Here is a 13796-nt window from a genome sequence, read left to right as displayed (position 1 = left end):
AAGGTCAGATTCTGAATATCTTTAAAAAAGAACCTCATCTTCTTTAATTTACCTCATCTTCTTTAAAGAATTTTTTTTAAAAATCCAGCATCTCCAGGTCAGAAGAGGATGACTGGACTCTGACTCCTGGGTACCACCTCCCCCCTTATAGGCTTTGCATTCTGAGGAATCTCTCATCCTTCCTTTAAAATAAAAGCTCTGAAAAAAATAAAAATAAAAATAAAAAATAAAAAATAAAATAAAATAAAAGCTCTGGCCCAGGTGTGTTCACAGACCCCCTTCCCTTGGTTTCTCTGAACTCAGCTGAGGCTAGCAAGGTCTTTCACAAAAACTTATTGACCACTGTAGGAGAAAAATGGGGAAATAAACAGGGACACCAAGGAGCAGAAATATAGCTAGATAGCAAGCCTTTCTCCCCAAAAGGGCTGGCATAAATAAACTTTAGATTTTGTAGTAGAGTAGGGAAAGTCACCTTAAAAGTTTCCTACCAAGAAGGGCACCTGAGTGGTTCAGTCAGTTAGGCATCCGACCCTTGGTTTCAGCTCAGGTAATGATCTCATAGGTTATGGAATCAAGCCCCATATCAAACTCTCTGCTTAGCAGGGAATCTACTTGAAGATTCTCTCCCTCTGCTCGTCTCCCCATTCAAATAAATAAATCTTAAAAAAAAAAAAAAAAAAGTTTCCTACCAAGAACCTCCCTCCTGGGCATCTTGACCATGTTTTGGTCCAGAGTAGAAGATAAAAAATGTGAGCTTGCTATCCCCTCACAGTTTTCTGGACTCTGCCCCTGCCTCAGATTATTGGTGTCATGATAGAACTTATGCCTTATGTGAAATGTTGCTTCCTCCCCAAAGGTAAGGCTTAGTTCCCCAGGCCCAACAATTAAGAACAGGTTAAGCTCATACTTTCCTACAGTGTAGAACTTGTGTAATATGTTAGGTGAATTTAGATGTTTCAACGTCAGATTAAGAACAGTGAGAAAAAACTTAACGCTTATCAAGTTCTAGAACAAGAAACATTTATCAAGTTCTAGAATAAGAAATACCGGGCAGCCCCGGTGGCTTGGCGGTTTAGCGCCACCTTCAGCCCAGGGCCTGATCCTGGAGACCCGGGATGGAGTCCCACGTCCGGCTCCCTGCATGGAGCCTGCTTCTCCCTCTGCCTGTTTCTGCCTCTCTCTCTCTCTCTCTCTCTTTCTCTCTCTCTCTCATAAATAAATAAAATCTAAAATATCTTGGGGCACTTGGCTGGCTGAGTCCATGAAGCATGAGACTCTTGATCTTGGAGTTGTGAGCTCAAGCCCCATGTTGGGCGTAGAGATTACTTAAAATCCATATTTTAAAATATATATATTCACGGGTACAATATAGAAAATAATTAATTTGCTCAGAAGCATAGTACCCAAGGGGCACCTGGGTGGCTCAGTGGTTGAGTGTTTGCCTTTGGGTCAGGTCATGATCCTGGGGTCCTGGGATCGAGTCCCAACATCAGGCTACCCATGAGGAGCCTACTTCTCCCTCTGCCTATGTCTCTGACACTCTCTCTCTGTCTCTCATGAATAAATAAATAAAATCTTAAAGAGAGAGAGAGAGAGAGAAACATAGTACCCAAAAAAGAATTGGCATTAGGTGCAGCCCTGGTGGCGCAGCAGTTTGACGCAGCTTGCAGCCTGGGGTGTGATCCTGGAGACCCGGGATCGAGTCCCACATCGGGCTCCCTGCATGGAGCCTGCTTCTCCCTCTGTCTGTGTCTCTGCCTCTCTCTGTGTGTCTATGAATAAATAAATAAAATCTTTAAAAAAAAAAAAAAAAGAATTGACATTGGGATGCCTGGGTGGCCCAGCGGTTGAACGTTTTGCCTTCAGCTCAGGGCGTGATCCCGGAGTCCCGGAATCGAGTCCCACATCTGGCTCCCTGCATGAAGCCTGCTTCTCCCTCTGTCTCTGTCTCTCTCTCTCTCTGTCTCTCTCTCTCTCTCTGTCTCATGAATAAATAAATAAATAATCTTTAAAAAAAAGAATTTGACATATAACATTGACAATGAGCATGTACTAAGCTAGACACTGTACCAGATGCTTTGTGTGGAAAATCACAAGGATAATACATTCTATGAGATACATGTTATCAGTAGTTCCCCTTATTCATGGGGAATATATTCCAAGATCCCTACTGAATGCCTTAAACCACAGATTGTATTGAACCCTATATATATACTATGTTTTTTCTTATATATACATTCCTGTGATAAAGTTTTATTTAGAAACTAAGCACTGTAAGAGACTGACAATAACAACTATTAATAAAATAGAACAATTTTAACAATATGTAGTAAAAGTTATGTGAAAGTGGTATCTCTTTTTATCTCTCAAAATATCTGACTGCACTGTACCCACCTTGTGGTAATGTGAAATGGTAAAATACCTACGTGATGAGATAAAGTGAAGTGAATGATGTAGGCATTCTGACATAACATTAGGCTACTGTTGACCTTCTGAAGATATGTGAAAAGGAATATTATCTGCTTTCAGACTAGTTGATCATGGGTAACTGAAATCACAGAAAGTGAGACTGCCAGATAAGGGAGGACCCCCATTGGAAACAGAGGAAAACTACAGGATAGAGATTAAGTAATCTTATAAAATCACACATAGAGGGGATCCCTGGGTGGCTCAGCAGTTTAGCACCTGCCTTTGGCCCAGGGCGCGATCCTGGAGTCCCAGGATCGAGTCCCACGTCGAGCTCTCAGCATGAAGCCTGCTTCTCCCTCCTCCTGTGTCTCTGCCTCTCTCTCTCTCTCTCTATCATAAATCAATCAATCAATCAATCAATCAATCAATCTTAAAAAAAAAAATCACACATAGAAACAGCAGTAGGATATGGACCCAAGTCAGCGTGCCTGGGGAGCCCAATCATGCATGATTTGTACCATACATACTTGACTGGTATTAGATAATAGTTTGTGTTTACTGTATGATAACAGAATTAATTTACCTTTTCTCATGAAGGTAAAAGATCATCCAGCAGCATCTTCTAATTGATACTTATCCTCCGAAATTGCTTTTCAAATATTCTGATTTATTCTGAAGAAACCAACTTTTAATATTCCTTAATAAACTCACAGGGGCACCTGGGTGGCTCAGTGGTTGAGTGTCTGCCTTTGGCTCAGGTCATGATCTCAGGATCCTGGGATCAAGGCCCACATCAGGCTCCCAGCAGGGAGCCTTGCCTCTCCCTGTGCCTATGTCTCTGCCTCTCTCTCTGTGTCTCTCATTGAAAGATGAGAACATTTATTTTGTATGAAAGAATATGAGCTTTTTTTTAAAGATTTTCTTTATTTATTCATAACTAAACCCCAATACGATTTTCTAACCAAAATAGTGTATATAGTTATTATACCAATGTAAATTCTTAAAATCAGAACGTGCACAGCTCCTGGCTGGCCCAATCAGTAGAACATGCAACTTTTTATCTCAGGATTGTGAATTTGAGCCCCACATTGGGTATAGAGATTACATGAAAATAAAATTAATAAAATAATAAAATAAAAATAAATAATAAAATGCTATTGATTTTTTCATGGAATAAATGTGGGAGTTGCTTTATTTTTAATTTGACAGAAAATGTTCACAAATAATTAAAAAGCTACAGAATTTATTACAATTTCTTTTAATGAGTGATAAAATGATTCTTTTTTGAAGTCTTTCAATCTTTCTGATGCTATCTAGGAAGAATAATTTAGATGCTGTCATGTTTTAATACCTTTCTTCACAGTTGCCGCTCTCTTATTTTTCATAGGAAGAGCTCCAAGCTTCTGACACCAGTGTCTGTCTAGTATTATTTCATTTTTATTGGTATCTATTTAAGTTAATGATCTAAAGATTTATTTTTAAAAGAATATCATGGTGTTTATAGTTAATAATGCTGTATTGTATATTTGAAAGTTGCTGAGAGAGTAAATCTGGCAAGTTTTCATCACCAGAAAAAAAATATGTAACTATATATGATGAAAAATGTTAACTAAAGTCATCATGGTAACCATTTTGCAATATATACAACTACCAAATCATTATACTGTACACCTGAAACTAATATAATGTCACATGTCAATTATAACTCAAAAAATGTACTTAGTAAAAATTGGCTTGCACAAAATTGTAAAGTATGTAATTGTATAGGTGATATGAGAACATAGCATGAATCATGAAAGCATAGGGAAGGAGTAACTAACGTGTCCTGAGATGTAATAGCATGGCATTCCATTACTCAGTCCCTACGTTTGAGACAGGATTCAAAGACAGTGCTGTTGAGGCAGGTTTTTAACTCAAATATTTTTTATTTTCCTCTCTATAGTGGAACACATGATCCAGAAGAACCAGTGTCTCTTTACCAATACCCAGTGTAAGGTTTGCTGCGCCCTGCTCATTTCTGAATCCCAGAAGTTGGCACACTACCAGGTATGCCATTATACCTTTAGAAATACTTTACTTTCTAAAAATGAAAAAAAGGGATCCCTGGGTGGCGCAGCGGTTTGGCGCCTGCCTTTGGCCCAGGGCACGATCCTGGAGACCCGGGATCGAATCCCACGTCGGGCTCCCGGTGCATGGAGCCTGCTTCTCCCTCTGCCTGTGTCTCTGCGCCTCTCTCTCTCTCTCTCTGTGACTATCATAAATAAATAAAAATTAAAAAAAATATTTAAAAAAAAAATATTAAAAATGAAAAAAAGAGGAGATCCCTGGGTGGCTCAGCGGTTTAGTGCCTGCCTTCAGCCCAGGGCATGATCCTGGAGACCTGGGATCGAGTCCCACATCAGGCTCCCTGCGTGGTGCTTGCTTCTCCCTCTGCCTGTGTCTCTGCTCCTCTCTGTCTCTGTATCTCTCTTGATAAAATAAATAAAATCTGAAAGAAAAGAAAGAAAAGAAAAGAAAAGAAAAGAAAAAAGACTTTACTTGCCACACTCAGTGCCAAGTCCTCACTTCTCCATGGCTTACACAATGAAGTGTATGTAATTCCTTCTTAGCCCCCCAGACATTATATCCAATAATGTTGACTGTAACTTGAAGGTTGATTTAATTTTTCTGTATCTCGTTTCTCCCATCTAAATCAGGATCATCATACTTAGATCTCAGTGTAGTATAGTTAGAAAGTATGCGGTTTGCCTTTAAATACACCTGAGTTATAATCACAACTGTGCTGCTCATTTTGGGCAAGAAACCTCACCATATTCAGCCTTAGTTTCCTTATCTGTAAGATAGAGATAATGGTAATTTTCGGGATCCCTGGGTGGCGCAGCGGTTTAGCGCCTGCCTTTGGCCCAGGGCGCGATCCTGGAGACCCGGGATCGAATCCCACATCAGGCTCCCGGTGCATGGAGCCTGCCTCTCCCTCTGCCTATGTCTCTGCCTCTCTCCCTTTCTCTCTCTGTGACTATCATAAATAAAAAAAATTTTTAATGGTAATTTTCTCATAGATTACTATGAAGGTTAGATTTGATAGCATGTAAAGTGCTTTGAACAGAGTAGGAACTCAATAAACTAGGTTTTTTCCCCCTACCTTTTCCTCCTCAAAAGTTTTTGTGAGGATAAATCAGATGAAAATCTAGTATTTTTGAGTGCCTTGGATATGAAATGGCATTTGGCGATCTTTGATCTTTTTCCTGTGTTCTTGCAGAGCAAAAAACATGCCAATAAAGTAAAGAGATACCTAGCAATCCATGGAATGGAGACATTAAAAGGGGAAACGAAGAAGCTAGACTCAGAACAGGTAATCCAGCTGCCATGTTGAGACTACTCGCTTCCTGATGAAGCCAGCAGTCAGGTTGGTGTGGTGGAAAGAAGGTAGGCTTTGAGTCAAACTGAATTGGCTTCAAATCCTGGCCATGTTGTGTGACTTTCAAGTCTTGTTACTTTGAGCCTTGATTTCTTTTTCCCTAAAAATAAGAATGCTGACATCAGTTATCTTTTAGAATTTTTCCAAACTAAAATGAGGGAAGGTTTATCAAAAGCCCCCAAAACAGAACCTGGCACATAATAGGGGCTCGGTAAATGAAACCATTGTTATGCATTACTACTCAGTGGTTTATTGGAGTAGGACTAGAAGCTACCCATTCACTACTCAAGGAGAAAAAGGGGAAGGAAGCCAAGCTACTTGCTTTCTTGAAATGGGAGGGAAAGAGCTGAGTTCAGCACTGAATGTTTTGAATAAACAAGTGGAAGAAACACCTTTCCAAATGCCTGCTCCAGTGAGGTTGTAAATGCATTTGCTTTTTGGCTGAGAAATACTGTGAGAATTATGCTGGAACAATCCTAGTCCCTCAAGGGTACCATTTTTTTTTGTTCCATGGGAGGTTGTTCAAATGTAATGGGATGAGAAGTCCGCTGACTAGGGCCCAATACTAGCTCTGCAAATTACTGGTTTGGTGACTTTGAGCAAATCACTTCACCTCTCTGTACTTTACTCATAAAATGGAGGTAATTCCTACCTTTTAAAGGAATTGTGAAGTAAAATTCCAATTCCTAGTGGATGCTCAGTGAATGAAAATTTACTGATTGCCTCCAATTATAGAGGTCACAAGTTTAGAAGGGCCTTTACTTATCCCTTCTTCAAACTCCCATCCCTAGTTGCCCTATTGCTTTATGATTTAGAGTTCAGAAAGACAAGACAAACTCTGAGACTCTAGACAAGTTATTTCACCTCGTTGTATCTTGATTACTTCATCTCTCAGGATGATCCAGTAGTTCAAATGAGGTGACTGACATTCCCTTCCTCTACAACAAAGGAGTAACTAGTCCAAAATGTCGATAGTGCCAATATTGAAAAATACTCTTGTAATGAATACTTTATTCAGAGATCAGACCCAAGAGAGAGGCCGGGAGCTCTTAACATAGGCTTGAAATGCAATTGTTTTCTGGCCTAATCACAATCAACAAATAAAACTCAGTTATCTGCTTGTTCTGCAAACCCCAAATAACTGTTGTGTGCTAGACTCCAACATGGTGCTAAGGATAGGAAACAAAGATGAGTCCAATGGTCCATGCCCAATGTCTCCTAAGATGTGACACTGTCAGTTTGGGTGACAAGTGGTATGATAAAAGTCTGTTTAATGTACTCTGGGCATGCAGAGAAGGAACAGGATTGTTTCTGAATATTCACACAAAGCAGCTCGGTAATTGTGTACTGAATGATTTTCTTGAGTAACAGTCTCCCAGAAGAAGTGATAGATAGATATATGGGCCTTGAAGCCTATGGAGATACATGCCAGGCAGGTAAAAAGGAAGATCATTCTAGGTATCAGGAATGGCCCAAGCAAAGCAAGAAAACAAAAGAGAATAAAGTGGGAAATGGTGATTTAGAGCATAAAATGAAGTAGCTGGAGAAAGATCCAGAAAGGTAGGTTGGGGTTAGTGTATGAAGGGGGCCTTGAATGCCCATTCTTCTATGGGCAGTGGGGAACCATTGAAGACTTTCTGGCTGGGCAGTGGCTTGATCAGACCTGTGTTCTTTCTCCCAACCAGAAGAGCAGCAGAAGCAAAGACAAGAACCAGTGCTGCCCCATCTGTAACATGACCTTTTCCTCCCCTGTCGTGGCCCAGTCGCACTACCTGGGGAAGACCCACGCAAAGAACTTAAAGCTGAAGCAGCAATCCACTAAGGTGGAAGGTACTGGTTTTCCTGAGTAGTGCTATATTGGTACCCCTCCCATCCTCAGGGCACCAATGCCTGGTGCTCCCAGAAATGCTCACTGGGGCCACAGACTTGGAGAGGTTGAACTGCTTTTGAGAGGCCTTACAAATATCAGAGTAACCCAGCTGCAGTGAAATGCAGCCTCAGAGTTCTGTTCACCTAACCTCCCTTTCTTTGGTTACATCAGTTTCTTTTTTTCTCTCTCTTTTTTTGGTTACATCAGTTTCTATAGAAGCATCTTAGCCCTGAGCTTTTGTCCTGACAGATAATTGTAATTAGGAATGCCAGTGTCCTCCAGGCCATCCATACCACGAGCGCATTCTATCTCCTACCTCTCCCATTTAGATTTTTTCCCCTCCCAGTATCCACCTGCCCTTATTACCATGTGTTCCAAATTGAAAGCTAAATCCTTGTCTTTTTCGTGTGCTCAGGTTATGCCCTGCTCACTCTAATCCTCAAATCTGCCTCTTCTCAAGACAGGGACTTGCTTTTCAAAGCTGAATACTCTAGTGCTGCCACTAATGCCCAGCAAGCCTTGTTTGCAACTGCCATGAATTCCTTCCCAGTGCAGTGACTTCTAAAATAGTCCCCTTTATCTTGTCACCACTGGTACTCAACCCTTATTTTCATCTCATTAACTCCTGACTTTCTGGGATTTTTAACCTGTGCTGACTGCAGTTAGTCAAGAATGAAAGTTCCTTGATTTTTATTTCATTTTTTTTCTTGGTAATTTTTGCTGCTTTCTTTATTTTGGACCAAGAAGTAGACTAACTACTATTTATAATACTTATTTTTTAATACTGTATTATGAAAAAAGACAAGATTTGGAAGATTTTGAAGATAAGGTGAAAAGTCACTTAAAATCATACCCTCTTGGGATCCCTGGGTGGCTCAGTGGTTTAGCGCCTGCCTTCGGGCCATGGCCTGATTCTAGAGTCCCAGGATTGAGTCCCGCATCAGGTCCCCTATATGGAGCCTGCTTCTCCCTATGCCTGTGTCTCTGCCTTTCTGTCTGTGTCTCTCATGAATAAATAAAATCTTTTAAAAAAAAATCATACCCTCTTAACACACCCAAATCTAGTTCATGCTGTGAAACTACAGAATATGGACTCTAGGTTACAGATATGCAGGTTTAAATCCTGGTGCTGCTATTTACCATCTATATGACTTAGCTTCTTTGTACCTGAGTTTCCTCACCTATGAAATGTTAATATCTACTTTATAGGTTGTGAGGATGAAATAATGTATATAATGAAACTAGGACATAATAGATGCTCAGTAAATTATAGTTTCTGCGAGTAATATCACCATCATCAAGATAGTGAGTAGAATCCCTTTATAAAATGTAGTATTTGGTCAGGCATCCACCACCTGGAGTATGTCATTGGCTTTACTTATTGGTTTGTTCATCATTAAGTTATACTAGTACTACTTGCTTTTGTTTAAAGTTGGTGTTGGGAAGCACCTGGCTGGCTCAGTCAGCGAAGCATGCAACTCTTGATCTCAGGATCAGGAGTTTGAGCCCCACCTTCTATGTAGGGATTAATAAAAAAAATAGATAAACTTAAAAAAAGTCAGTACCATTCATAATACCAAAAGGATTAAAACATTATGCCAGGGGAAACTACCTCTAGAACAGAACTTTATAGGTCATTTATCTTTATATGGATTGATCTTTTCCATAAATGGGAAAATTCCCTGGAATATGCCAGGCCCCAAAGATTCCATACAAAGAGGTTATCTTCCATATTCATTTTTAGCCTTCGCCACATATAGATATGTTTTTATACAGTTGTAATCATCGCGCATCTACCATTTGTATCCTGCTTTTACTTTTTACTGAATTTTATAGTTTAAGCACTTTCCAAGTTATTATGTGAGTGTAGAACTCTATTTCTGAAATTAAACATTTTTCTAATGTAAAAGTATTAGAAGCATGTTGTAAAAAATATGGAAAATATTAGCTATATGAAAAGAAAAAGTACCTGTAATTTTGCCATTCAGAGATAACCACTGTTAACATTTTGGAATACTGTTTCCCCTATAATCTTTTGTTATGTGTATATGTGTATATCTGTGTGTATAGTTGTTTTATGTATATCCAGATTAAACCCATATATATACGTGCATATAAACATAGAATACTTTAAATAACCTTATTGTTTTTATAAAAATGATACTACATGTTCTCTCTCTGAGTGATTCTAGAGTAAACAATGCAAAAAGAAGAAAGTAAAATATCCCTCAAATCCTACCACCAAAAGAGAAACATTGATATATTGATGTCATTTCAAATGCCAGTACATACATAAAGATTGTGCCTATATCTTTTAACAATAATAAGATCATATTCTGTGTATAATTCCCTTTATACACTTTCTGTTTAATATAACATTTGTACTTCCTCATGTTATTAAAAGCTTTTTTCATAAACATTTTAATGGCTGTATAATAGCCCATCATACCACATGTAACCAATGTTGAACATTTTCCCCTTCCCCTTTTTTGATATTTATAAATAACAGTACAGCAAACATCCCTATAGAATACTCTTTCCATATTTCAAGCTGTTTCCTAAGAGAAGACTCCCTTAGTTGTTATTTTTTGGATGTCCTGAAGCAGTTCCTCCAACTTGACTTTTAACTATTCACCTCTGATGTTTCTCTTCAGTATCTTTTAAAGAATGACCTTTTCATGCCTTAATAGAGAGACCATTATTGTCTCTCTTTTCTGATTTGAAAAATCTACATTCATTGTAGAAAAGTTGGAAAATACTGAAAAGCACCCTTTTATTCTATGCCTTTGGCCTTTTTTCCATGTATCACAAGTATGTTTTTTCATTTGTTTATTTGATAAAACTGAAGACATAAGCAGGTTGCTGTATAACCTGCTTTCTTAACATAACACCACATTGAATATTTTCTCATATATTAAATATTCTACAACATGTGCATTACTTTTTAAATGACTTACTGAAACAATGGACAGGGAAAGTCAGTGGTCAAGGAAATTGAGATTCCTATGCTGGAAAACCATTGTGAGAAAAGCCAGCAAGTTTCCTCTGGCTTGCCAAAAATCCTCAAAATTTCCCCCATTGAAGTAGTCCAGAGATGAACAAGCATCTGAGCCATCTATCTGAGTGCTGCTAAGCTCCACTTGTCTTCCACCATTGATGGGGGTTCTAGGCCACATTTTTAAAGCAGTAGTTACAAGGCTGACACCATTCTAGCCATGTGGACTTATTAGTGAGTCTTGGCATCCACTTCATAAAGCAGCAGTCTGGCCTGTCATTGGTACCATGACATTTGTTCTGGTAACAATTCTGGTTAACCCACAGGAGGCTTATGCATATGTCTATAACAGATTCTGGTTGACAGTCTGGCCTGTCATTGGTACCATGACATTTGTTGACCCACAGGAGGCTTATGCATATGTCTATAACAGATTCTGGTTAACAATGAATACATTGACCAAAGCCAGGGATGTTTTCTGAAGGTGAAAGCATAAACTGTCACCCTCAGGTTACCCTACCACATTCTGGCAGCCTAGCATACAAAGACAGCATAGTCTTTATAGTGTCACACAGACAGCAGGGTGATCTTGGACAAGTCACTTTACTTATCAGAGCCCTGGTTTTTCTCTCTATTGTGGCAAAATAATATCTATCTCATGGGGTAGTTCTGCGGACCAAAGGAGGAAATATATGTACAAAGCATGTAACTAAATGTTATATGCTCTCTACTCTCCTCTAGCAGCCTAGAAGGCATTGTAACCCAAAAGGCCTCCCTAGTACAGTTGCCTTTTCTAAATGACCTCCAGGTCCTCAGGCCCTCAGTTGCTACATCTGTGCATTGGTTCCCAGTTCTGTAACTAGGGCACTTTGAGGATGGGAATGACACCCTAGTTTCTTACCCCACTTGCTGTGATGTTCTCGGGAATTCTGAGGGGTAAAAAGACTACAAACATGTACATTTCTAGTCTGTTGTAATTTGACAACTTGATAGTAGAAGCCTCCTCCGACTATGAGAAAATCAGCATTCATGTACCTAATGCAGTGAGAGCTGCTGACCAAGTAGCTGGTCATTGAGCTCCCCCTAATCTTCCCAGTTTTCACATTTAGAGAAGGTTTTCCCTGTGTGATTCACACAGGCAGTGCCACATCTACAAGTGTGATTAGTGACCCAGCCTTTCCTTTCTGCATATTAGAAAGCTTGGCACCTTCTGGGTCTTTTCATTGTTTCTGTTTGAACTCTCTCACCGCAGCTCTGTCGAAACGCCTTACAAACCCTTTCCTTGTGGCCTCCACCTTAGCCTTGCACCAGAATAGAGAGATGATAGACCCAGACAAGTTCTGCAGCCTCTGCCATGCGACTTTCAACGACCCTGTCATGGCTCAACAACATTATGTGGGCAAGAAACACAGGAAACAGGAAACCAAGCTCAAACTCATGGCACACTATGGGCGGCTGGCAGACCCTGCTGTCACTGACTCATCAGGTAAGGGACCCAGCTCACACCCAGAGCTGGATCAGATCCTGACCCGTGGAGTTCCCCAAACAACCAAGGCTATGCCCTTTCCTCCTTACATCTCTTAAAGAAGGCGTTGCAAACTCAAATGCCTGCAGAAACCAAACAGGAGATTTAAATAAGTTGAAGAGCCAAGAGGGGATATGATTAGCTGAAGAGTATATGCCTCTCCCAGGCAGCTCCAGTTAGTTACTATCATATCATCAGTTTTCCAAAAGAATCTAGAAAGTCAGATTTTTAAAAAGATTTTATTTATTTATTCATGAGAGACACACAGAGAAAGAGAGAGAGGCAGAGACACAGGCAGGAGCCCAATACGGGACTCAATCCCGGATCCCAGGATCATATACCATGAGCCGAAGGCAGACGCTCACCCGCTTGAGCCACCCAGGCATCCCTAAAAAGATTTAAGAATTCCCCTCATTTTTAGGGGTGCCTGGCTGGCTCAGTCAGTAGAGCATGCAACTCTTGGTCTTGGGATTGAGTTTAAGCCTCATGTTGGCTGTAGAGATTACTTAAAGATAAAATCTTAAGGGCAGCCCGGGTGGCTCAGTGGTTTAGCACCACCTTTGGCCTAGGGCGTGAGCCTGGAAACCTGGGATTGAGTCCCGCATCAGGCTCCCTGCATGGAGCCTGCTTCTCCCTCTGCCTGTGTCTCTGCACCTCTCTCTCTGTGTGTCTCTCATGAATAAATAAAATCTTAAGAAAAATTATGATATATAAAAAAAAAAGATAAAATCTTAAAAAAAAATTCCCCTCAGGTTTTAAAAATTTTAAACCCTGTGTGAATCAAACCTGTCTGCAAGCCAGATTTGGGCCAAGGGCCACTGGTCTGCAATCTCTCATTTAATCTCCCTGTCATCCACATTCCTATATGAAGGCCTCAGCAGTCTCTGTCAGATTAGTGTCCTCAGGGCCCCTCATCTCAGCAGCTGAGACCTGCCTATATCCCTGGAATAGCATAGTGAAGGACACCACTCTGACTCAGAGAATACTAGTTTTTCCCTAACTTCACAGAAGTAAGCATTCATGAAGAGTTTGGAGCCCTTCCCATTATGGTAACTACTCACGGCTTATCATTAGAGTGGGGTGGGAGGAGATTATTATTTTCTCTTTCACTCAGTCTAAATGTTTATTGAGTACCTACTGTGTTCCCTATTGAGGTACAGTAGTGACCAAGACTGACATAGTCCCTGTCTTGTGGAGTCTACATGAGCATTCATGTGGATTCTCAGGGTTTCCACTCAGGCTGTGGAGATGCAGCACCAGTCAACACTGGAGGCCCTCATGGCATCCAAGTACAAACAACTTGGCCTCAGGGAACCGGCTGCTCAGAGCCTTCTGTGCTCTTGCCACAATCCTGGAAAGGTGAACACCCAGTTGCTATAGATGTTCCAGACCACATATGAGCAAGGGAAGAGATCATGCCTCTCTAACAACCCCCAAACCCAGAACAGTCATACAACACAGGTCATCATTGAGCAGTACTGACAAGATGAGATGGGCATGAAACAATGGCTTCAACAGGGTGCCAAGGAGCACTCTTCCAATGCCACAGAAGGACCCTGCTTTATAAACCTCTTCAAAA

The 13796-nt window shown here is 40.4% G+C and overlaps 1 protein-coding gene across 5 annotated transcripts in view; it reads left to right on the top strand.

The window, feature by feature from the left end:
* ZNF346 (zinc finger protein 346) overlaps positions 1 to 13796 on the top strand; it is a 35805-nt gene that overhangs the window by 9208 nt on the left and 12801 nt on the right. For 3 of the 5 annotated variants that reach the window (XR_003130713.3, XM_025434337.3, XM_049108870.1), the window contains exons 2-5: positions 4352 to 4455; positions 5669 to 5761; positions 7513 to 7657; positions 11945 to 12178. Coding sequence is in view for 4 of the 5 variants with exons in the window: in XM_025434337.3 (XP_025290122.1) it covers positions 4352 to 4455; positions 5669 to 5761; positions 7513 to 7657; positions 11945 to 12178 (576 nt within the window). In the remaining variant the exon portion in view is untranslated. The remainder of the gene's footprint in view (positions 1 to 4351; positions 4456 to 5668; positions 5762 to 7512; positions 7658 to 11944; positions 12179 to 13796) is intronic. The other 2 variants (XM_025434338.3, XM_025434340.3) reach the window with 2 other exon arrangements.

Source organism: Canis lupus, chromosome 4 (genome assembly GCF_003254725.2).
Source record: "Canis lupus dingo isolate Sandy chromosome 4, ASM325472v2, whole genome shotgun sequence".
NCBI classification, from domain to species: domain Eukaryota; kingdom Metazoa; phylum Chordata; class Mammalia; order Carnivora; family Canidae; genus Canis; species Canis lupus.
This window is presented reverse-complemented; position numbering and strand designations above follow the sequence as displayed.